Here is a 25653-nt window from a genome sequence, read left to right on the forward strand (position 1 = left end):
ATTTATATAATACTGTACATCAACTATACTCAATAGAAAATAAATAAAATAAACCCAAGAGCCTTACAACAGCCAATATGACCTGGTCCCTGGCTACCCTCTCTGTATCTCATTTCCTATCTTTTTTTTTTTTTTTGCTAATTCCATTCCATTCACAGTACTCCTTGAACACACACCAAAAGCACTCCTACCTCAGGGCCTTTGCCCTTCCTCTACCTGCTCCCATGTGGCTCATTCTCATTTCATCCAGATTCCTGCTGAAATGTCACCTCAACAAAGAGGATTTCCCTGAGCACTTCCTCTAGTGCAGCAGGGCCTAACCTGGTCACTCTGTCTGAAGCAGCAATGCTCATCACCTCCTAACCCTTTATCATGCTTTATTTTTCTTAATAGTCCTTACTATCATTGCTGTTATTTTAATTTTTTTTAATCTGGCTCCTTTCACTCAAATATAATTTGTTTTAGGAAGCAAATGTAACACTGATACCTAAACCAGATATAAAGAAATATACAGACAAGTACTGTTCATAAATATCATTGCTAACTTTCTGAATAAAATATTAGCAAACACAATGAATCTAAAACCACATTCAGAAAATAGTACACCATGAATAAGAGGGATTTATTCAATAATGCAAGGTGACTCACTATTAGAAATCCATTAACATCATAGTCCACATTAAAAAACAATCTAAAGGGAAAAATCATGATTATCCCTATCAAGTCTGAGAAAAATTTAACACCCTTCATGAAAATCACAAAAACAAACAAGAAAAACAGACAAGAACTTAGGAACCGAGGTGTAAGTATACCTCGACATGATAGAATGTATATACTTTCATCCTAAATCTCTTATTTAATGAGGAAGCATCAGAGGCATTTCCTCTAAGATCAGGAACAAAGCAAGGATGTCAATGATCTCTACTACTCTCCAACACTGTACTAGAGATATCAGCTAATGCAATTAGACAAGAGAAATCAAGTCAAGTTATAAGAACTGGTTGTTGGGCTGCACCAAGCTATAAGAACTGGTTGTAGGCCTACAAGGCCTGTACTCAGTCAGCTTCAAGACCAAAGAAAGAGTCAGCAACAAACATCAAGGTTTAATGGATAGGGGGAGCTTACATGCCTGAAGCAAGGTCCTGCAGTGACACTTCACCATGGGTGGTGGATGGCAGGCAGGGCATGGGGGCAGGCTTCACTACTGGGGAGAAGGGTAGATTGCCATTTGTAGAGGAAACTGACCTCAGGTTGACTTGTTGATTACCAGGGAAACTAGCAGAGAGTCATATCCTTCACTGCCCCCTTGATAAGAACAGTCACTAGCTGTGTTCTGAAGCTAGTATGTAAGAAGGTCAGACCTGTGAGTAGGGTATAGGTGAAGCAAGCACTGGTTGAGTAGGGGATGTACAGAGAGCAAAAGAACAGCCACGTTCTTGAGTTCAGGAGCACCACAAAACTGGGGGAAAGAGAGACTCCACTCTTAGGGGGTGCACACAAGGTTTCACATACACTGGGACCCAGCATAAAGCAGTAACTCCATAGGAGTCAGGCTGGAACTACCTATGAGTCTTGGAGGGTCTCCTGGGGAGCGGGGGGGTCGGCTAGGGCTCACTGTGGGGGGCAAGGACACTTGTGGCAGAGGTCACAGTATGAACTCTCCCAGAGGTTGCCATTTTGGCATCAAGACCTGGCCCTACCCAACAGCCTACAGGCTCCAGCGCTGTAATGCCTCAGGACAAACAACCAGCAGGACAGAAACACAGACCCACCCATCAGCAGACAGGGTGCCTAAAGCCATACTGAGCTCACAGTCACCTATAAACACACCTCTTGACATAACTCTGCCCACCAGAGGGACGAGACCCAGCTCCACCCACCAGTAGGCAGGCACCAGTCCCTCCCACCAAGAAGCCTGCACAAGCCTCAGGACCAATTTCACCCACCAGAGGGCAGACACCAGAAGAAAGAGGAGCTACAATCCTCCAGCCAGTGGAAAGGAGACCACAAACACAGAAAGTTAGACAAAATGAGGTGGCAGAGAAATACGTTTTAGATGAAGGAACAAGATAAAAACCCATAAGAACAACTAAATGAGGAGATAGGATAATGATAGTAAAGATGATCCAAGATCTCGGAAAAAGAGGCACAGACAGAGAAGTTACAAGAGATGTTTATCAAAGAGCTAGAATATTTAAAGAACAAACAAATGGATATGAACAATACAATAACTGGAATGAAAAATATACTAGAAAGAATCAATAGCAGAATAACTGAGGCAGAAGAACGAATAAGTGAGCTGGAAGACAGAATGGTGAAAATCATTGCCCCGGAATAGAATAAAGAAAAACAAACAAGAAAAGAAATGAGGACAGTCTCAGAGATTTCTGGGAAACATTAAATGCAGCAACATTCACAATATACAGGTACCAGAAGAAGAGAAAGGACCTGAGAAAAATTTGAAGAGATTACAGTTGAAAACTTCCCTAACATGAGAAAGGAAATACTCACTCAACTCCAGGAAGTGCAGAGAGTCCCATACAAGATAAAAACAAGGAGGAACACGCCAAGATACATATTAATCAAACTGACAAAAATTAAAGACAAATATTAAAAGCAACAAGGGAAAAGCAACAAATAATATACAAGGGAATCCCCATAAGGTTATCAGCTGATTTTTCAGCAGAAACTCTACAGGCCAGAAGGGAGTGGCATGATATATTTAAAGTGATGAAAGGGAAAAACCTACAACCAAGAATACACTACCCAGCAAGGCTCTCATTCAGATTCAACATAGAAATCAAAAGTTTTCCAGACAAGCAAAAGCTAAGAGAATTCAGCACCACAAAACCAGCATTACAACAAATGCTAAAGGAATTTCTCTAGGTGGAATAGAAAAGGCCACAACTAGAATCAAGAAAATTTTGCATGAGGAGGCTCACCAGTAAAGGCAAGCATAAAGTAAAGGTAGGAAATCATCCACTCACAAATATGATATCAAAACCAGAAATCAGAGCTTCCCTGGTGGCGCAGTGGTTGAGAGTCCACCTGCCAATGCAGGGGACACGGGTTCGTGCCCCGGTCCGGGAGGATCCCACATGCCACGGAGCAGCTGGGCCTGTGAGCCATGGCCGCTGAGCCTGCACGTCCGGAGCCTGTGCTCTGCAACGGGAGAGGCCACAACAGTGAGAGGCCCGTGTACAGCAAAAAAAACACAAAAAACAAATAAAAAACAGCAATCAAGAGAAGACAAGAGTACAAATGCAGAATATTGGAAATTTATTTGAAATTAAGAGATCACCAACTTAAAACAATCTTGTACACATATAGACTGCTATATCAAAACCTCATAGGAACCACAAACCAAAAATCTACGATACACACACACACACACACACACACACACAAGCAATCTAAACACATCACTAAAAATTGATATCAAATCACAAGAGAAGAAAACAAAAGATGAAGGGAAGAAAAAAGACCTTCAAAAACAAATCCAAAACAATTAACAGAATGGCAATAAGAACATTCATATCTATAATTAACTTAAACGTAAATGGATTAAATGTTCCAACCAAAAGACACAGACTGGCTGAATGAATAAAAAAACAAGACCTCTATATATGCTGTCTATAAGAAACCCACTTCAGATCTAGGGACACATACAGACTGCAAGTGAGGGGATGGAAAAAGTTATTCCATGCAAATGGAAATCAAAAGAAAGCTGGAGTAATAATACTCATATCAGACAAAATAAACTTTAAAATAAAGACTGTAACAAGAGACAAAAATGAACACTATAGGGGCTTCCCTGGTGGCGCAGTGGTTGAGAATCCGCCTGCTGATGCAGGGGACATGGGTTCGTGCCCCAGTCCAGGAAGATCCCACATGCCGCAGAGCAGCTGGGCCCGTGAGCCATGGCCGCTGAGCCTGCGCGTCAGAAGCCTGTGCTCCGCAACGGGAGAGGCCACAACAGTGAGAGGCCCGCGTACCGCAGGAAAAAAAAAAAAAGACCACCACATAATGATCAAGGATCAATCCAAGAAGAAGATATAACAATTGTAAATATATATGTACCCAACATAGAAGCACCTCAATATATAAGACAAATGCTAACAGCCATAAAAGGATAAATTGATAGTAACACAATAATAGTAATACCACATTCTCATCAATGGACAGATCATCCAAACAGAAAATCAATAAGGAAACACAGGCCTTAAATGACACATTAGGCCAGATGGCCTTAATTGATATTTGTAGTACATTCCATCCAAAAGCAGCAGAATATGCTTTCTTATCAAGTGCACATGGAAGATTCTTCAGGATAGATCACATCTTGGGCCACAAATCAAGCCTCAGTAAATTTAAGAAAACTGAAGTCATATCAAGCATCTTTTCTGATCACAATGCTATGAGATTAGAAATCAATTATAGGAAAAAAACACTGTAAAAAACACAAACACATGGAGGCTAAACAATATGTTACTAAACAACCAATGGATCGCTGAAGAAATCAAAGAGGAAATCAAAATATACCTAGAGATAAATGACAATGAAAACACGACAGTCCAAAACCTTTGAGTTGCAGCAAAAGCAGTTGTAAGAGGGAAGTTTATAGCAATACAATCTTACCTCACGAAAAAAGAGAAAAATCTCAAATAAATAACAAAACATTACACCTAAAGCAACTAGAGAAAGAAGAACAAACAAAACCCAAAGTTAGTAGAAGGAAAGATATCATAAAGATCAGAGCAGGAATAAATGAAATAGAGAGGAAGAAAACAATAGCAAAGATCAATGAAACTAAAAGCTCGTTCTTTGAGAAGATAAACAAAATTGATAAACCTTTAGCCAGACTCACCAAGAAACGAAAGAGAGAGGACTCAAATCAATAAAATTAGAAATTAAAAAGTAGTTACAACTGACACCACAGAAATAATACAAAGGACACCACAGAAATACAAACACAAAGAGACTACTATAAAACAACTATATGACAATAAACTGGACAACCTAGAAGAAATAGACAAATTCTTAGGAAGGTACAACCATCTAAGACTGAACCAGGAAAAAACAGAAAATATGAACAAGTGAATCACAAGTATTGAAATTGAAACAGTGATTAAAAATTTTCCAACAAACAAAAGTCCAGGACCACATGGCCTCACAGGAGAATTCTATCAAACATTTAGAGAAGAGTTAACACCTATCCTTCTGAGACTCTTCCAAAAAATTGCTGAGGAAGGAACACTCCCAAGTTCATTCTTTGAGGCCACCATCACCCTGAAACAAAATCAGACAAAGATACCACAAAAAAAGAAAATTACAGGCCAATATCACTGATGAACATAGATGCAAAAATCCTCAAATCCTCAACAAAATACTAGCAAACCAAATCCAACAATACATTAAAAGGATCATACACTATGATCAAGTGGGATTTATCCTAGTGATGCAAGGATTCTTCAATAGCCGCAGATCAATCAATGTGGTACACCACATGAACAACCTGAAGAATAAAAACTGTATGATCATCTCAATAGATGCAGAAAAAGCTTTTGACAAAATTCAAGACCCATTTATGATGGGTCTCTAGAAAGTGGGAATAGAGAGAACTTACCTCAACATAATAAAGGCCATAGATGACAAACCCACAGTTAACATCATTCTAAACAGTGAAAAGCTGAAAGCATTCCCTCTAAGATCAGGAACAAGGCAAGGATGTCCACTCTCGCCACTTTTATTCAACATAGTTTTGGAAGCCCTAGTCATGGCAATCAGAGAAGAAGAAATAAAAGGAATCTAAATTCGAAAAGAAAAAGTAAAACTGTCACTGTTTGCAGATGACATGATACTATACATAGAAAATCCTAAAGATGCTACCAGAAAACTACTAGAGCTCATCAATCAATTTGGTAAAGTTGCAGGATACAAAATTAATACACAGAAATCTGCTGCATTTCTGTACACTAACAACAAAAGATCAGAAAGAGAAATTAAGGAAACAATCCCATTTACCATCTCATCAAGAAGAATGAAATACCAAGGAATAAACCTAGCTAAGGAGGCAAAAGACCTGTACTCTGAAAACTATAATATGCAGATAGAAGAAATTGAAGATGACAGAAACAGATGGAGAGATATACCATGTTCTTGGATTGGAAGAAGCAATATTCTGAAAATGACTATACTACCGAAGGCAATCTACAGATTCAATACAATTACTATCAAATTACCAATGGCAGGCTTCCCTGGTGGCACAGTGGTTGAGAGTCCACCTGCCAATGCAGGGGACGCGGGTTTGTGCCCTGGTCCGGGAAGATCCCACATGCCGCGGAGCAGCTGGGCCCGCACGGGCCTGTGCGTCCGGAGCCTGTGCTCCGCAACGGGAGAGGCCACAACAGTGAGAGGGCCATGTACCGCCAAAAAAAAAATTACCAATGGCATTTTTCACAGAACTAGAACAAAAAAATTTTAAATTTGTGTGGAAACACAAAAGACCCCGAATAGCCAAAGCAACCCTGAGAAAGATAAACGGAGCTGGAGGAATCAGGCTCCCTGACTTCAGACTCTACCACAAAGGTACAGTGATCAAGACAGTATGGTACTGGCACAAAAACAGAAATATAGATCATTGGAACAGGATAGAAAGCCCAGAGATAAACCCACAGACATATGGTCACCTTATCTTTGATAAAGGAGGCAAGAATATAGAGTGGTGAAAAGACAGCCTCTTCAATAAGTGGTGCTGGGAAAACTGGACAGCTACATGTAAAAGAATGAAATTAGAACATTCTCTAACATCACACAAAAAAATAAACTCAAAATGGATCAAAGACTTAAATATAAGATCGGACACGATGAAACTCTTAGAGGAAAACATAGGCAGAACACTCTTTGATATAAATTGCAGCAATATCTTTTTGGATCCACCTCCTAGAGTAATGAAAATAAAAACAAAAATAAACAAATGGGACCTAATTAAACTTAAAAGCCTCTGCACAGCAACGGGAACCATCAACAAAATGAAAAGACAACCCACAGAATGGGAGAAAATATTTGCAAATGATGCGACCAACAAGGGATTAATCTCCAAAATTTACAAAAAGCTCATGTAGCTCTATGCCAAAAAAGCAACCCAATCAAAAATGGGCAGATCTAAATAGACATTTCTCCAAAGAAGAAATACAGATGGTTAAAAAGCACATAAAAAAGATACTCAACATCACTAATTATCAGAGAAATACAAATCAAAACTACAATGAGGTATCACCTCACACCAGTCAGAATGTCCATCAAAAACTCTACAAATAATAAATGCTGGAGAGGGTGTGAAGAAAAGGGAACCCTCCTACACTGTTGGTGGGAATGTAAACTGGTGCAGCCACTATGGAGAACAGGATGGAGGTTCCTTAAAAAACTAAAAATGGAACTACCATATGACCCAGCAATCCCATTCCTGGGCATATCCAGAGAAAACCATAATCCGAAAGGATACATGCACCCCAATGTTCATTGCAGCACTATTTACAATAGCCAATATATGGAAGCAACCTAAATGTTCATTGACAGAGAAATGGATAAAGAAGATGTGGTACATATATACAATGGAATATTACTCAGCCATAAAAAAATGAAATAATGCCATCGGCAGCAACATGGATGGACCTAGAGATCATCACAGTAAGTGAAGTAAGTCAGGCAGAGAAAGACAAATATCATATGATATCACTCATATGTGAAATCTAAAAAAAAATGATACAGGGCTTCCCTGTGGCGCAGTGATTAAGAATCCGCTTGCCAATGCCGGGGACATGGGTTCGAGCCCTAGTCAGGGAACGAAGATCCCACATGCCGCGGGGCAACACAGCTACTGAAGCCCAAGCACCTAGAGCCCGGGCTCCGCAAAAAGAGAAGCCACCGCAAGGAGAAGCCTGAGCACCACAAAGAAGAGTAGCCCCCACTCGCCACAACTAGAGAAAGCCTGCGTGCAGCAACGAAAACCCAACAAAGCAATAAATAAATAAAATTAAATATTTTTTTAAAAATGATAACAAATGAACTTATTTATAAAACAGAAACAGACTCACAGATATTGGGAACAAACTTATGGTTACCAAAGCCGAAATGTGGAGGGGAGGGATAATTCAGGAGGAGCTTGGGATGAACACACAGGCACTACTATGTATAAGATGGATAACCAACAAGGACCTACTGTATAGCTCAGGGAACTCTACTCAAAATTCTGTGATAACCTACATAAGAATCTAAAAAAAATGTATATACGTATAACCGAATCACTTTGCTGTACACCTGAAACTAACACAACATTGTAAATCAGCTATAAGTCAATTTTTTTTAAAAAACCAAAAACTTAGTTTCAAGTTTCCAAAATCTGGAGAGATTTTAGATGGACATTCCCAAAACATAATTATTCCTGTAGCGTTTACCTAAAAGCTCTTTTTTTCCCTTTCACTCTTAGAGATCACACATGATTAAAGTTCCTGAGAGCCCAGGTAAGTCATTTACATCTCAAAGGCACAAGAAGAGAAATACCAGTTTCTTCTAGAGTGGAACAAATTACTTAAACCAATTACAAAAGGCTCACTTGGATGCAACAGCAGAGCCATTAGGGGCCACTGTTCTCCAGATCTCTTGGCAGCCCCCATTCCGCAAGGATAGCCACCACAAGCCCCACATACTGGTGGACGGCCACCCTGGGACTTCCCCCGCAACTTTCAGGAGCACCCCTAGAACTTCTGGGCCACAGGAGTTAGTGGACGGCCCTTGCAACATTCCATTCCCCGTCCTGTATTTCCCGACATCTCAGCGCTCACAGGAGCTTCCTCGGTCTCCTGGCTGCTCCTCCAATTAATGGGCTGCTCCCCGCGGGCCTACAAGGCCTGTACTCGCCCAGCTTCAAGACCGAAGAAAGAGCCCGGGGTCAGCGACAAAGATATAACGGTTTAACCGATGGGGGAGCTTACTTGTCTGGAGCAAGGTCCTGGAGCGACACCACACCGCGTGCGGCCAACACTGAGCAGGACGGAAGCAGGCTGCGCTTCCGGGTGGGGAGGAAGACGCTGGTTATAGGGGGACTGACTGCAGGTGCGCTCATTGGTTACCAGGGAAACCGGCAGAGGGCACGCCCCTCACTGCCCCCTTGATAAGAACAATCCCCAGCTGGGGCCTGGGGCGAGTATGTAAAAAGATCAGTCAGGTAAGTAGAGTATAGGTGAAGCAGGCATTGGGCAAGCAGGGGTTATACAGAGATCAAGAGAACAGTCATCTTGGGTGGCCTGACCATACACTGGTGAATTATGAAGGGTATTGTGAAGACTGCCTGCTAGTAAGATAGCTCATAATAAATGTTAGTCATGATTACTATTTTGCAGTCATACACTGGTGTTAATGTTTCAATTCCCATGGGTTCCAGTGGTGTTTCCTTTACCTTCCCATAGCTCTGCAGACAAAAAAAAAATGTTGCCTGCCATTTCAGTGAACAAAGAATGTTGCCCGCCATCAAGCCATCAGTCACTGCAGCTGCCCCTAATTGTGAGCACTGAGGAGAATTCAGGGTGGAGGAAAACAGGAGACTAGCTCTAGATGGTTAAGATGCATATCTAAGGAACACTGTCGATGGAGCCCAGAACTTTGCATCTTCTCACACATAGAAAAACACTGAAATCATTACCTTGAGATGTCTGTTTTTTGTGATCAGTCAGTAGTAATCTTTTGATGTTGTACTACATGTTTTTTTCAACAAAAACTCGTATATACCCTGGCCCCTACCTTACCTCTTCGGAACAGTCCCTCAGAGCTATGAGAAGCAGGCAAGAGAAATGTAACTTTGCATTTATTATCATTATTGTTGGTCTGTCCCCCTCTCACCACTCAGCATTCTCTCCTCAGCACCTGGCTCACTGCTTGCTACTCCGTAGCTCAATAAATACCAGCTGAATGAATGAGAGGATGAAAGCTCCTGCAGAGAGAGAGAAATGGAAGAAATGTGGTACATTCTGGCTCCAGACTTGGCTTCCCTTGCAGAACCCCAGAGATGAAAACCATGTAAACAAAGATGCCCTTGTCCAGGCCCCTAGCCTCGCCCACCCTTTTTTGTTCTCTTCTGCATCCAGCCGAGCCTGGGGGGAGGTGGAGATGCATTCCTTTATTCTGCTTCCCCAGTTCCTCTCCTGCTGGGTGGAGGCAACAGCTACCCCTTTCCTCTGCCAGTTCTTCCTAATCGTGAGGGATTCACCAAAGCTTGAGGCCTTCTCGGTGTGGGCTTCTCTGAGAGGGGAGCCTTAACTGTCAGCCACCCTTGGAGACACGTGGGTGCAGAGGGAAGGGTGTCTTCCTGCCCTCCCCTTCCCAGTCCATTAATCCCTCCCCATCCATCAATGTCCACACAGAATCACACAGAACTGGGAAACTCAGGCTAGAATGAGAACCCCAACCAGAACCACCTAAACTGTGGGCTGCACGTGAGCCAAGAACTCTTTGTTCCTGGTCCCTGACAAGAGCAAGTTCAGATTGAGGGTGTTTTGAAATGTTAACTGGGTTGAGTTCTATTATGACTATTGAATCTAATAATTTAATAAGGGGGTTGAATGAGCCACTGAGCCACCGAAAGATATGGAGGAAACAAATGCATATAGACGAAATGCAAGAAGCCAATCGGAAGAAGCTCTCTGCTGTGTGCTCCAAATATATGACATTTTGGAAAAGGCAAAACTATGGAGGCAGTAGAAGGACGAGTGGTTGCCAGGGGTTCCAGGGAGGGAGGGATGAATTGGGGGAGCACTGAGGATGTTTAGGGCAGAGAAACTATTCTGTATAATATTTTAATGGTAGATACATGTCATTATTCATTTATTAAAACCCACAGAATATACAACACCGAGAGTGAACCCTTGTGTAAACTATGGATTTGGGGTGATAATGATGCATCAATGTAGGCTGGATTATGACGCATGTACCACTCTGGTGAGGGATGTTGACTGTGGAGGAGACTGTGCTTGTGGGGGGGCAGGAGGTCTATGAGAACACTCAGTTTGGCTGTGAACCTAAAACTGCTCTTAAAAATAAAGTTTATTTAATACAAGGTTGGGGTGGGTTGTATTTTGTATGTCTTTTTTTATATTACGGTCATTTCTTTTTCCTGGCAAATCAGTGCTATGGACTGAATGTTTATGTCCCCTCAAAATCCGTATGTTGAAGCCCTAATCCCCAGTGTGATGGTTTTTGAATGTGGAACCTTTGGCAAATGACTGGGTTTAGATGAGGTCATGACGGTGAAGCTCCCATGATGGGATTAGTGCCCTTTAAGAAGATGAAGAGATCAGAGCCCTCTCTCTCTACCACATGAGGACACAGCAAGAAGGTGGCTGTCTGCCAGCCAGGAAGGTGGCTGTTCTCACCAGATGCTGAATCTTCCAGCACTTTGATCTTGAACTTCCCAGCTTCCAGTACTGTGAGAAATAAATAATTCTGTTGTTAAAGGCACCCAGTCTACAGTATGCTGTTACAGCAGCTTGAGCTAAGATAGCTTTTAGTCAGTTTGTTATAGTTTACAAAAGTTTTTGGTCTGTGACAGATTGGAGGGAAAAAAACTGATTCTTCATCGCAAATAGTGAGAAGCTCTGACCTGCACCAGCAGCCCTAGTCCAGGAGCTGGAAGCACTGGTCTCCTGCTGCTGCTCTGTATTTAGCTCTCTGCCTCAGTTTCCCCATCTGCAAACTGAAGGGGTAGAGTGACCAGACCTAGCAAATGTGGCTGTTCAGCAAATGCTGGTTCTTTCAGTAAATATGGGCTACCTCAGGCAGTTAGGGGCCATGGACCCCTTCCCTACCCCTCACCGTTTGTTGGGACATTCCAGAGAAAGCAAGTCTTGGGGAAATTCTGCCAGCCAGACACAAAACCTCACTGGCAAGTGTGCACGAAATAGGTTGTAAGCTTGGGCAAGACTTGCTCTGTCTGAGGACACTGGGACACACAACTTGCGTGAAAGGTTGAGGCAGAGGCAACAGTATTCTGGAGGAGCAGCCTGTGTCCTGCTCCATGCCATGACAGTCTCCTGAAGTGGGGACCAGCCTCTCACTCCGCACCGGTGCAGAGGTAACACTGACTGTCCAGTGCTTCTAGCTAGCAAGAGCTTGAACATCACTTACTTCCCCAGTGAAAACATATTCCAAACACCTCTCATGCCAATTAGTCAACCTTCTGGTGTAATTTTTTTTTTTTTTTTTTTTTTTTGCGGTACGCAAGCCTCTCACTGTTGTGGCCTCTCCCATTGCGGAGCACAGGCTCCAGACGCGCAGGCTCAGCAGCCATGGCTCACGGGCCCAGCCACTCCGCGGCATGTGGGATCCTCCCAGACCTGGGCACGAACCCAAGTCCCCTGCATCGGCAGGTGGACTCTCAACCACTGCACCACCAGGGAAGCCCTTCTGGTGTAATTTTATTTATTTATTTATATTTGCAGTATGTGGGCCTCTCACTGCTGTGGCCTCTCCCATTGCGGAGCACAGGCTCCAGACGCGCAGGCTCAGCGGCCATGGCCCACGGGCCCAGCCGCTCCGCGGCATGTGGGATCCTCCCGGACCGGGGCACGAACCCCTGTCCCCTGCATCGGCAGGCAGACTCTCAACCACTGCGCCACCACGGAAGCCCTCTGGTGTAATTTTGATAAGTACCTTTGAGATGTTTTGTTACCACGTCTGGACTGGATTCTTAAGATGCTCTAAGTGCGAAAGAGCTGCCCTCCGTGGTACATTCAGTTATACATACACATAAATAGCACATTATTAATGCCTACGTATTTTACAGTATATTACAGGGAACTATACTCACTATTTTATAATAACCTAAAAGGGAAAAGAATCTAAAAAAGAATAAATAAATAAATAAAGGGGACTTCCCTGGCGGTCCAGTGGTTAAGACTTCATCTTCCAATGCAGGAGGTGTGGGTTCAATTCCTGGTCGGGGAGCTAAGATCCCACAGGCCTCACGGCCAAAAAACCGAAACATAAAACAGAAGCAATATTGTAACAGATTCAACAAAGGCTTTAAAAATGGTCCACAACAGAAAAAAATCTTTAAAAAAAAATCTATAACAATCGTTTTTCTATACACTTGAAATTAACACAACATTGTAAATCAACTATACTTCAATAAAAAAGTAAAATTAAAAAATTTTTTTAAATTAAAAATAAGAATAAAAATAAAATAAATAATTTTTTAAAGTATATTACACCCAGCAAATAGAGAGATGAATTGCATGGCCTCTACGTTCCCTCCCAGGGCAAATATATATTGTAATATATAATATATATTTTTTACTTTAATATTCCTTGAAGACAAAAGTCAGTTTTCTGAGTTCACCAATACCTTCAGACCATGGAAACACATGGGAGTATCCCCAGGCTGAGGGTCAATTCTTCAAAGCTGAGATAGGTCTTCACTTCCTGCTGACGGGCATCAGGTGATGCCCTCAGTTTCTGTGTTCCCCCAGAACACAGAGGCACCCCAGCTCCGTGCCTCCGGTCTTTCCCCTCTTCCTTACTCAGTGCCCTGACCTCACCCCAATTCCCACTCTGGCCTTGCTTGTTGTCTTGGAGCTGGGGTAGTCTGTGCTTCCACGAACCAAGCCAGAAGTCTCAGTAACCACTTTCTCACGGAAACATGAAATGGCAAACTGCTACTATTTGGGAGGTCAAGGAATGGAGTGCTTTCTGGAGACGGGCGGCTTGGGTGAGAATGGCACCTCTAGCGCTTAACTTGTGAGTGATCTTGGGCAAGGTACTGAACCTCATTTTCCTCATCTTTAAAATGGGGACAATCACAGCTTCCACCTCTTAGGCTGTCGCGAGGGTGACATGAGACTGTCAAGCCCCCAGCACAGTACCCGCAGCCCAGGCGGTACCCGACAAGGACAGCCAGCCTCACAGTGTACAGCCTCTTTGTTTAGCTCCTCACTGCCACTTTATCCCATATCCTGACCTAAACTAGTCCCCACGTGGCATGGTGATCATCTGAAGTATAATTAAATCTGCACTCTTCTGTTGCAAACTCTTCCATCATATCTCACTGTTAGCAGAAAAATCTAGCCTGAGGCTCCTCTCACCTCTCCCCTCGCTCGGGGCTGCAGTTACCGTGGTCCTTGCACTGGCCGTTCCCTCTGCCTGGAACACTCTTCCCTGACCCTCAAAGTCAAGTCCAGTTCAAATGTCATTTCCTCAAAGAAGCCCTCTCTAATGGCCCCATCCTCCTTAGCACTAATCTTCAATCTGTAATCACTTTACTGATTTATTGCTCATGACCCCACGAGAAGGCAGCTCAGGGAAGCCAAGCACTGACTGAATGGATGAAGGATGCATTGTTATCCACGGGGCTTGGGTGCTTTTGAGATTAAGCTGCTTTGGTGGCCTGCCTGGACCTGACCCCCTGGCCACCACTGTTGCAAGTTCCAAACCCATTGTAAGGTAAGGCCTGGCCACCTAAGCATAAACAAATGTTGCACAGTGAGCCTGGAAGTCCAAGGTAAACACTTTTATTCTCAGTTCTGCCTTAGCTGTCTCTAGTTTTGCAAGCATGAATAAATGGAATCAACAAGAATCCTCTCCCTAAATGTCTTTCAATAAAATTTGTCACCAAACAAGTTTCCTGTTTTTCCTAAAGAGAGTGTGATTTGAAAGTAACCTAACATGAGGCTTGACCATCGCAGTATATCAGGGTTAATCATCCTGCTTCCGTGCCAGTTCCACTCTCACTTGGCAGCAAATAAATAGCCGCCCAGCAGATCTGCCCTTCCAGCAGGTAAAGAACTCAGTGAGGAAGGGAACCGCGAGGGGTGCGGCGGGCACAGAATCCTGAGCCGTTTCCGCCCACAGCAGGGCAGACCCGGGCAGAGCAGGAGATGCGGCTTCATTCACGGCCTCCAGCTCGGCGCATCCAAAAGCCAAATGGGTCCGGAATAACTTATTCCCCCTCGAGTGCCCTTGGCTGGCAGAAAGGGGAGCCAAAGAACGGGAATAAATGTTCTCCAGAGTGTCCTCCTTTCTGAGGAGTACCCAGACGGGGACCCCTATTCCCAGCCAAGAAACTACAGGGTTAGGAAGGGGATCCATCCCCTCAGAGGCCCTGGGTGCCTTCCAGGGCCCATCTTTCTTCCTGCTCCTCAGAAGCCCGGGCCCCGCAGCTTCACAGGACAGTCTCTCGGATGACGCCAATGAGGCTGTGTGGCCTCTCAGCCTCCGCTCGCCGGGGCCTCCTCTCGGCTCTCGGCCTCCCCGCGGGGACAAAGGTGCTCAGGTCTCCGCAACTCCGCAGGTGCAGCAGGCCAGGCTGTCTCCTCGAGGGCAGCACGAGGGCCCTGGAAGTGCTGGGCTGCATCGGGCCCATGATCTTTGGGAGAATAAACAGGGTGACAAAGAGGTTAAGCTTCACCAGATGTGGTCCTCAGACCTGCCTCCTACATTTATCCATGTAATATTTAGTTTAGTCGCCTTGGGAAGGAAAAAAGGGTGTTTTCCCAAGGTGGAACCCACTTGGAATTCCAGAGAGTTTCTTAACATGTTGCCTCTTTCCTGAAGTTCCTAAGAAATACCCCAAATTTTCCGTTGTTTCAGCTGTAGACCTACCATGCTTAACTATGTGTCTATTGCAATCTCCTGCTTTATATTTAACATTCTTCTCATCACTTTTTTCCCAACTTCCCTGTGGTCTAAGCCACTGATTCTCACTGGGTCTGCACATCACGAGAGGGGAGGGGAGCCTGTCAGAAAAGTAGATTCCCTGCTCCCCCCTAGCAATTCTGACATGGGAATCTGGAACAGGGCTTGGGCATCTGTATTTTTAACAAGAACTCAGGTGATCCCGATATACTTGAAAATTGTAAAACCACCGGTCTGCTTAAGTTTATAAAATGTCAGCTAAAACTAATGATGCTTCTAATTGATCTGATAACTCTTCAATTAAGAAAAAACATGATAAACAACATAAAAACTAGGCCAATTTATTTGTAAAAGCTGTTAAGAATGTTTCTACTGCTAGATCTATTTTGCAATGCAGCACATACATAACTTTAAATATATCACATAACAGCAAAAATGGGCAATCCCCGATCCAACTGAGATTGATAAGAGGAGAACTGCTGTGTACATACAGTTTTTAAAATTACACAGTCATGTCTGTATGACCTATATTGCTGTTAGCATGTTGGGAAAAACTCAAGTGCTTTACTACCATCTAACATCACAGAACGATCATTGGGATGTCTTTTTGTTTAGTTTCCACCATTCTGAGATTTTAAGGTCATTAAAAGGTTAATCCCCCCAAAAGATGGGACATCCAATTTTTCTAACACTCTGTTATTATATTTGTCTTTAAGGCTGTCTTTGTTTCCTGAGTAAGAAGAAAATTCCAACATTCATAGATGTCTACTGTTATTACATGGTAAGTTAAGACAAGTGGTTTGGATATTGGTAAAAAATTAAAATGGATATAAAAACACATCCCAGTAATACTAGAGAAGGTGAAAATGTGCAAAGCTGGGTAGAGTCAGAAATAAAAGCTCCCTTGCCCTTGTCCCTGCCTCCTTCTGTCTGGGGGATGGTGTGGCATTATGATACCTCACCACTGGGATCCAGTTCTGGAAGCCCCGGCAGATGGCCCAGAGTCTACTGCAACAGTCCCTGTACGTGAACTTTGATCCAGTCTGTGCACAAAGACCTCGCAAACATTTATAGTGATAGCATCTGTTGAACTATAAGTGCTTGTTCTTTTTCCCCAAAGCTACTTTCCGTCAAGCAAGACTTTGCAGAAGGTCCAGACCAACAGCTCTGCAGATGCTCCAGCTCTTACCTCACCAGAACTTGGCAGCTCCAAATACTTGCTTCTGTTTTTCAGGCAATTGGGGTGAACAGAGGGAAGGAGGCAGGGAATGACATCTGGAGGAGACCAGGGACATGTGCGTGTAAATCTCTCTCCTACACAGGCTACCAACTGGAGCCTGACCTAGGACTACTGGTTGACCACTTCTTTAGAAAGCAAACAACAAAAGGGCCCACGGTTCATGTACCTCTTCACACGAGTAATCAGACTGTTCTGCTCCCCGCGGTCCCCTGAGGGATGGGACAGAATCTGGCTTCTGGCTTCTGTAAGAAGAGGCCAGCAGGTGGGAAGGGGAACAGAAAGGAAAGTGAGGTGGGGATTTGTTCAATCTGCCTGAAAAACGTACCTAGGATCCAGTATCTGGCAATGACCCTGAGAATCAGGCCAACTCCACTCAAGAAGTATTTGATGGGCACGTAATACCCACAGGCACAGCCAAGTAACACCCGTGAGCCACTGTGCACTGAGGTCTCCAACGGCCACCCCACAGACATGGAGCTACAGAGCAAACACCCAAAAGGTAAACGCTGCTTTTGAAAGAGGTGGGTGAGGAAAGCTGCAACCCATTCCCACTTCTCATCAGAGGGAAATTCCATTCACTCAGAGATACGGGTGTAGAGACCACCTAGTCCAACACTTCACTTTAAAGACGAGAAACCTGACACGCAAGCGGAATATTTACGTGCCCGGTTTTATCTTTTCACAGGCTACTTGTTTGGGGATTGCCGTGTGTTTTTTTAATAAATGGAAGGGAAAAGATGTTCGTTCCTTTAAGTCTATCAGCTTAGGTAATCTTGCCAAACATTTCATGGGAACGTGAACGGCTCCCAGAATCTTGCCAGTATTAAAATTCACATATGTCCATCATTGTCAAAGGGCTGAAAAAACATGCCAGATCAAGGGAAACGTTCAGCTTAGGAAATGGAATGTTAAATGTACTCCACACTGCCCATAGCCCTTGCTTTCATCCCTGAGCTGCTCCCTTTTCTTTTTCCAAGCATGCTTCCATATCTCGGAAAAATCGGTTTCTCTTCTTTTGAGCCAAGAAGGCTGTGGCAATGTCACATGTGAAAAGAAAGCACGCAACTTCCTCCTCTCCTTCCCCACACCTCCTAACCCCATTCCCCTTGATACAGTGACCATGGACTTTCTGTGCCTTCGACAGGAAACCAGAGAAGCCGCTTCAGCTGCTATGGAAACAAGTCATCGGATTCATGCCTGATATTAATAATAAAACTACCTGTTCTAGAAAACTGGCACTTGTGATGGCTTCCTCCATGTATTCCTCATCGGACTTCAAAACAGATTTAATGTTTTCTACAAGTTCATGGATGTCCGGGGTCATGCTGCAGGAGGACTGCTCCAGGAACCTCGCCACCAGCAACTTGGTGTCCATGTAAGATTTGTAATCTATTAAAGACCTCGGTCTGCATCTCGAAGCCCGGGATCTCAACCCTCTTCTCAAGGTCACCGCAGCCAGGTCTGGTCTTCCCTCAGTCTGAGTCGCGGCTTCACAGCTGAGCACGGGGACAGCTGTGGGCAGAGACAAACAACACACACCTTTGGGCCAAGCCCCGTGAACATACATCTGTACTTGAAACAGCATAAACCACTAAATTCCATGTGGAAAACATGTGACAAATGCTGACGGCCATGCACATCTTGCTTTTCCTCTTGCAGGAGGAAACAAAAGAAAAAAAAACCCCAACACCTATGACACGAGCTTACTCCTTGAAGTGTAATTTCAATAGGACACGTCCCCCAAATATTTTATTGTGCCACATAAAACGCAACCATCAAGGTAAAGAGAGATGACAGAGAAGAGCATCCAGAATGCAAATCATGATGGAGCAATGGTTTCATGGGGGTGATCACCAATATATAGGGATGGTTTGGGCAGGCAGAAAAAACACAGTTGACTGATGGAAGAATGTTCTGGGGAGAGGATGAAGAAGCCACGGGAAGAGAGGAACTGAGGAGAGACGAGACTTGTGGGGTGAATGGAATGCTCTGCTCACATTGACTGTACCTTTGTCCTAAACATCCTCAGGGGTACTGTACTGACTTATAGGATCGACGTCACACCATGGCTGGGAGGTGGCGCTAGGGCTGACTATTACAGAAAGAGAAATCTAGTGCAGAAAAGGTACACGTCATTCTGGAAGTCAACAGAGGGCCTGGGAAATCCACCACAGGCTAATTTCCACAACTACTATTTCAGCAAGGGTATAAGGACGGGCAGAACGTTACTGCACTGGCAGATGGGTGAAGTGAAATCAGGCCTGGTCTCCACATGTTCATAAGCCAGCCAGCAGCCTTCAGTGTACACGACACTGGAGATTTCAGTCTGTGAAGGTCTGACAAGCAGGAATTGAGATATTCAAGGAAGAAGGGAGGCAGCGGGTGGGAAAACAGGTGGAGGAAGGGGAGCATTCCTTTTCCTCTGGAGAAAGGCAGGCATGAGGAGTTCTAAACAGGGGTTGGCAGCCGTCTTCCTCGGCTGCCACGTGCACATCACAGAGAACCTGACTCTTCGCGGAACACTCACTACAGACACTCATGTGTGAGGACAGAGTCAGGGACTCCACTGTCGCTTGAAGGCGACCTGGTCCCTTCCACAGCAGAGGACTCCAACGGGGAAACACGTGTCATCCTTGCCCCTGCAGCGCTGCAGAAGGGGAGCGGGTTCTGGAAAGATCTCGTTAAGCTGTGTAGATAGCCAAGTTCCTGTGGAAGCTGCAGGTGGCCATCCTGAGTCCTCAGCTTGCCAGGTGGGGCAGAGAACCCCACGGTGAAGACAGGTCCGGGGAGCTGAGGGGCCAGAGGGCGCTCAGTCCCGGGGCAGGACTCCTCCCCGCTCAGAAGCCGCTGGAGAGACAAGAGGAGTGTTCCCTCTGGCTCCCACACGGTCAGTCCAGAGCTGTAGCAAACAACACAGGCTGTCAGGGGGGCAAAATACAACTAGGAGGTGACGTGGGGCCCGGGACAGAGCAGGACCAGAGGGTCTGCAAAGCTGTATTTGCACAGAGCTTGAAGACAGCATAGGCAACTTGTTAGGACAAGTCACCGAAAGAAGCCTGTGCCGGTGGGATTACAGACTTTCATTTTCTTCCTTTATTTCCTCTATTTTTTTTACAATTCTCTACAAAGAAGAGGTATTTGAAGATCAGGCAGTCATATATTCAGAAAAGAAGATTCAATGTCATTTTCAGTTTAAAATTCTTTTTAATTAAAAAAATTGTAACTATTAAATTTTTAAATTATTCAAATAACATCTATACACAAACAAACTCAAAACAGAAAGGGAGAGAGATGGAGTGTGAGAGCTTCGCTCTACCCAAAGTTCTTAAAGCAAGGTCAGACTTAAATAATTCAACCTACTCATACACAGTAAAAAGATAACTAGTGTTGAATTTCAGAAGAGGGCGGTAAAAAATACACCCCTTTGAGTTTTTCCTGGAGAGAGAATGTTCATTCCCACAGGACTGGGAGCATCTAGGAATCAGAACTAGGTTTGCACGGTCTTCTTCGTGTGGTACCCAGCACAGTATCACGTGCAACCAAACGCTTCTGATGACAATGACTTGACAAGAAAAATTCTCACCAGCCTTAAAAGACATGGTAGATGTCTATCCTTAACGTGCATGCAGAATACCTGATTTTCCCAAGACCTATCAGCCCCCCTCCAAGCTCTCTCTTGAACCCCAGGGCCTTGAGTGGCCAGAGCCACTGGGCACCTGTAGGCGAACAAGCACAGCGCCCCGCGAAGAACTTGGGAAATGACATCACCTCTCTCTGCAGAGTGATGAAGCACAGGGTCACTCTTGGATCTTGTCCTCGGGGGCTGGAGAGCTCTCCGGTTCCTCGCTGGACATAGCTGGTTGGAGCTGGGAGTTGAAATGGATGCGCTTTCTTCTCCAGGTGTGTTAGGAATGTCCCCACCTGATTTTTTTTTTTTTAAAGAGGAGAAACAGAAATCATTTCTGTTCAGCTGGCACCTTCAACATGCTGGGCAGGAAACACCTGTGAGCCCAAACCTTCTGGGACAAGGGTAATACAGTTCATAATATTTGCTTAGGCTGTGGGCCCAGTAAGTTTTTATCTTACAGCACCGTGGGAAATGCTGCCTCCTCAAACTACCCCTCCACACCTAAAACAAACAAACAAAAAGCTCTAAATCCAGGAGCAGAAAAAGAAGCCATGCTAAAATGCCTAAAGGTGCTTGGCGTCTTCTCCAGTGGAGCAGCCTCATGAAGCGCTGGAAAGGTCCTAGCCGTTTTACCCTTTCTGACAACTCAGGTTGACCTTGATTAGGTGGAAGGTGATGGGGGTACAGGCGGGGTGGCTGTCCTGGGGCTGCAGGCCAAATGCAAGCAGAGGGTGTGTCTACGGGCTAGGCTGGGAAACTCCCGGAAAGCCAAGTTAAAGAGCCAGTGGCCACTAAATGAATCAAAGCACTCTGGAACTGGATGACTGCTGTTCAGGAAAATAAAGTCCCATCGCTTGTGAGCCTGACTCGTGGTTTGGGAAACTTTTTTAAGAAATGGAAGAATTAAAAACATACTTAGGAAACAGAACACTGCTGCATAATTCTACTTAAGATGGAAGGTGAACAGAGCAGAAATCCATTCTAAATGGCGCTGCTGAAAAATTACCTCCACCTAAAATAGCTGAAAGTTGATCCATTATTTATCACCATTTGCAATTTTGTCCTGTGGACAGTTCTCTGGGCCATTTAAAACCTCTCCAAAGAGAGAAAACTTAAGGGAACTTATGTTCCCTTAAGTTACAAGGGTAACTGTAAATGGACTCTAGTATTTAATGCGGGATTGCAAATCAGCATTCAGTACATGTGAAGGCAGTATGACCTGGGTCCTTGGTTATAAATGAGCAAATCACTCTGCAATAGGTAAAACTCTTTTTGTCTCTTTACAAGAGCTTATCTTATTTTAACAGGAGAAAAAAAATCTTAGATCAGAAAACACAGGAATACCAAATTAAACTCTGTAATCCATTTCTGAAAAGTCTGGTTATTCATAAAAGATTCTAAAGATATCTTTATTTCTGTTCACATATTATTTCCTACTTGTAAGCCCTAAGAGTTGATAATATTTTTATACCCAGAAAAAAGGATATAGCTTGAACCATTTGCTCCAAGAATATTTGACCTCCAACAAAATATCGTACAGATGATTATTTTACCATTTTTAGTCTATTGAATCATGAGTTTGGGCAGCAATAATGTATTTATTACCTTGAATCACTGGCATGCAGATCGGTTCCAAAGGGCTGGTGGCAGCTTCTGATCCTTCTGGCATTTGGAATGAAGATCCCTGCAACACAGGAAAAAAGAGGGCTGTCTGTTGATATTCAGCTCAACCATCATCTGGACTGGAGTGAACTTGAAAAGATCTACAGGGCATGGTCCCTTCCCCACCCCGCTCTCTGTGTGGCTGCTTTTCCTACTTGCTGTCAATGTACCAAAGAGAAACTCTATGGACAGTACCTGCTGCTGGTCCGTCTGGCTCACCACAGCTTCATAGGGAGGCGGGGGGTCCAGAGGACAGAACACTTCCACGCCTTTGATTCGCGCTCCGTAGATATGTGGCAGTGGTATAACGTCAGGACCAACCATCCTAGGAAGAGCATCCTGGCATCAGGAAGCATGTTCTGGCCATCTGATGGTAGTGGCTCCAGCATACTGGCCTTCACCTCTAGAGGGTTATCCACTGACAATGGGGAAAATCACTCGCCGCTCCACGCTACAACCTCCTGGTCCAGGAGCAGGGGAATAACCTAAGCTGCTCTCGGATGGAGTGCCCAGAATTCTTAGGCAAGTGACCACATAGAAAATGCAATACCATCATTCATTTTAAATTTACTAGTCAAAGAGCAAACAACAATCCATAAGAGACAGAAAGCGAATTAGTGGTTGCACAGGGGCTTGGGGAAAGGGGGGGATGGGGAGTGACTGCTTAATGCGTATGGGGTCTCCTTGGAGGTGAGGAAAATGCTTTAGAACTAGACGGAAGTGATGGTTGCACCATACTGTGGATGTACTAAATGCCACTGAATTATACACTTTCAAAAGATTAATTTCATGTTATGTGAATTTTACGTCAATAAAAAACAAACAAACTAAGGATTCAGGGAAACTCAATTATTTGTTACATTAGTACATGACAAAAGTTTCTTGCCCGGGTTTCCCTCACGTCTGATTCATGGTAGAAACTCACTATTTGTTAAATAAATGTTTGAAATAATGAATACATTTTTCAAAAAAAAAGTGAACAACATCACAGCTCAGAGACAAAGCAGCAATGCTGCAGGAGGAATTACAGAGTGCCTCTTCCTAAAGGTGGTCATTCAACAAACACTGATGGAGCGCTTGCTGTAGCTGTGGCTGTTGGCCTGTGGGTGAGAGACCTTTGATAGCAAAAAATAAAAACAAAAAACCCACAAGATTTTCCGCCAGCATTCCCAGAAGGTTACACACACACGCAAATTATCTAGATAACAAAGAACCTAAATTTGTAAACGACAGCTAAAAATACATGAAAGTTTGTACCTTAGGACAAAACTTTCAGTTATAAAATACGTGCAGGTAAGTCCTGGGGATGTAATACACGGCATGGTGACTATGGTTAATAATACTGCATGGCGTATTTGAAAGTTGTTAAGAGAGTAGGTCGTAAAAGTTCTCAGCACAAGAAAAAAAAAAACTTGTAACTATATGTAGTGATGGGTTAACTAGATTTATTGTGGTGATCATTTTATAATATATACAAGTGTTAAATCATTACTTGTTTACCTGTAACTAATACAATATTATATGTCAATTATATCACAACTTGAAAAATACACAGAAGACAAAAAAAACTGTACTCAGGCCATGAAGTGTTGGAGAAAGAAAAAAATATAATAGCAAAAGTTTAACGTTTGTTCTTGAAATGCAAAAATGGACATAAACTAAAGGAGATTGATGAAAAGACAAATGGGGCCAGCTGCCTACAAGGGACTGCTTTTGTTTTGTTTTGTTTTCGAAAGGTGCTCTCTGCATTTATGGTTGTTTCATTTGTGCCCATTTACAAAAATGCAATTGGTGGAAGAAAAAAATTGAAAAAGATGTGATATTCTGTCTTCCTAACAATAAAACTTCTGGAGTTCTGGGATTTAGAAGGATGAGACTCCTACAGCCTGAATGAAAAAGTGAGAAAGTGCTCCCCTTTTTTCCTGCATCTTTATTCAAAAACAAGACTCTCAGCTCGTGCTTGACCTGAGAGGAAAGGAGAAGGTCACGTGCTGACACCCCAGGCAGGGATGTGTGCAGGCTCAGCACATCTGAGGAGAGGCACCTGCAGGAATGGTCCCTCCCTAGCCTGGCTGGGAGGGGTCCTGGTAAAGTCATCAAGAAAGGGATATTCTTCTCCCTTAGAGGAGGACTTGCCCACGGGTTTCACGCCAACTCTCCATTCCAGCTGAAGCTGTTTAAGAACTATAAACACCAAGTGACTCCAGGAATACAGACCCTTCGTGGACCTGACTTTGAAGACTTTCCTGACCAATGAACAAGGCAACTTGTTTTACTCACTGAGACCTATGCACTCCTTCCTTCGGCTCCAGAGGGCCAATCTTTAATCCTTAATTAGCATAATCCTGTGAGCATCTTTCCGGCACTTACAGTCCCCCCTCAGCCAACTCCCCACGCGTTTCTTCACTGTGGTGTCCTTGCCTGAAAAGTTCATCCCCCAGCTTTGCTTGTTAGCTCTGGTGCTGTGTATTTCATATTCCCAACCCAGTGGCTACCTATATGTTCCTATAGAAGACAGAGGGCTTGCTTAGGACCAAGAAGTGGGAGGAACGGGCTTCACTTTAGATCCTGAACTACTACAGAATCTCTTCAAGAAGGAAAACTGGGGGGAGAAGGGGGGTACACTTTATCTAAATTGGCTGAAAAATGAATGGCTTCTATGGTGGTTATTACAATAACCAGCAAAGCCTCATTTAGATGGAAGATGCTGCTAGAGTTGATGTAGCAGGAAAGTTCCTTTCCTACTAAGCAACTTTTCCTTATTTGTACCACTTTTGGGTAAATAAGGATCCATGGAGGGAAATAGGTCTGTTTGCTACAGGTTTTGTTCGTGATCCCTTATGGTACTCAACCCAGCTATAGAGCAGAATCACCCAGGAGGGTTCCTAAACTGGGCATGGCCCAGGCCTTACCTCTAGAAACTCTGCCCTAGTTGCCTGCGCTGGGGCCCAGGAATCTGTATGCTGTCAGTGTTCCCAGGTGGTTCCAAGGCACAGCCAGGACTGAGACCACTGCTAAGCAAAATGGATTATGGTGGTTGAAATCAAAACCCTGTTATATCTGGGAAAGGTGATCAAACTTTTACTGAAAATGAGTGTCTTTAGAAAACTGTTGCCTGATAAGGTAGCGGTAAGATTAAGGGCTAAATGTTTCTTAAGAGTAAGAAACATGCCAAGAACATCTGAAACCATGCAACTAACAATGGTAGAGCACGGTCCAAAGCTTTTGCCTGTAGAAAGATTTTTTTAGCCCATTATCTCATAACAATCCTCTCAGGAGTCACATGACAAGGCAGGTGAATGAGGAAACTGAGGCTCAGAAATGGTAAGAGATCCACCCAAGGTGACCCTTTTAGGAGACTCCAGAGCCTGGGCTTATTCAAATTCATCCCGAAGTCTCCAGGAAACCTTCGCTGGTTCATGCTCATGAGACCTCAAGATGA

The 25653-nt window shown here is 43.9% G+C and overlaps 1 protein-coding gene across 2 annotated transcripts in view; it reads right to left on the reverse strand.

Moving 5' to 3' along the window:
* Positions 1-14542: 14542 nt before the first annotated feature.
* The window catches only part of FAM189A2 (family with sequence similarity 189 member A2), a 61501-nt gene continuing 50390 nt past the window's right edge, over positions 14543-25653 (reverse strand). For both annotated transcript variants that reach the window (XM_032635693.1, XM_032635694.1), the window contains 5 exons: positions 22407-22536; positions 22155-22233; positions 20690-20842; positions 18141-18433; positions 14543-15412 (listed from right to left, as the gene is read on the reverse strand). In XM_032635693.1, coding sequence (XP_032491584.1) covers positions 15209-15412; positions 18141-18433; positions 20690-20842; positions 22155-22233; positions 22407-22536 — 859 coding nt within the window. In that variant the 3' untranslated portion in view covers positions 14543-15208. The remainder of the gene's footprint in view (positions 15413-18140; positions 18434-20689; positions 20843-22154; positions 22234-22406; positions 22537-25653) is intronic.

This window comes from Phocoena sinus, chromosome 6 (genome assembly GCF_008692025.1).
Source record: "Phocoena sinus isolate mPhoSin1 chromosome 6, mPhoSin1.pri, whole genome shotgun sequence".
Lineage (NCBI taxonomy): Eukaryota > Metazoa > Chordata > Mammalia > Artiodactyla > Phocoenidae > Phocoena > Phocoena sinus.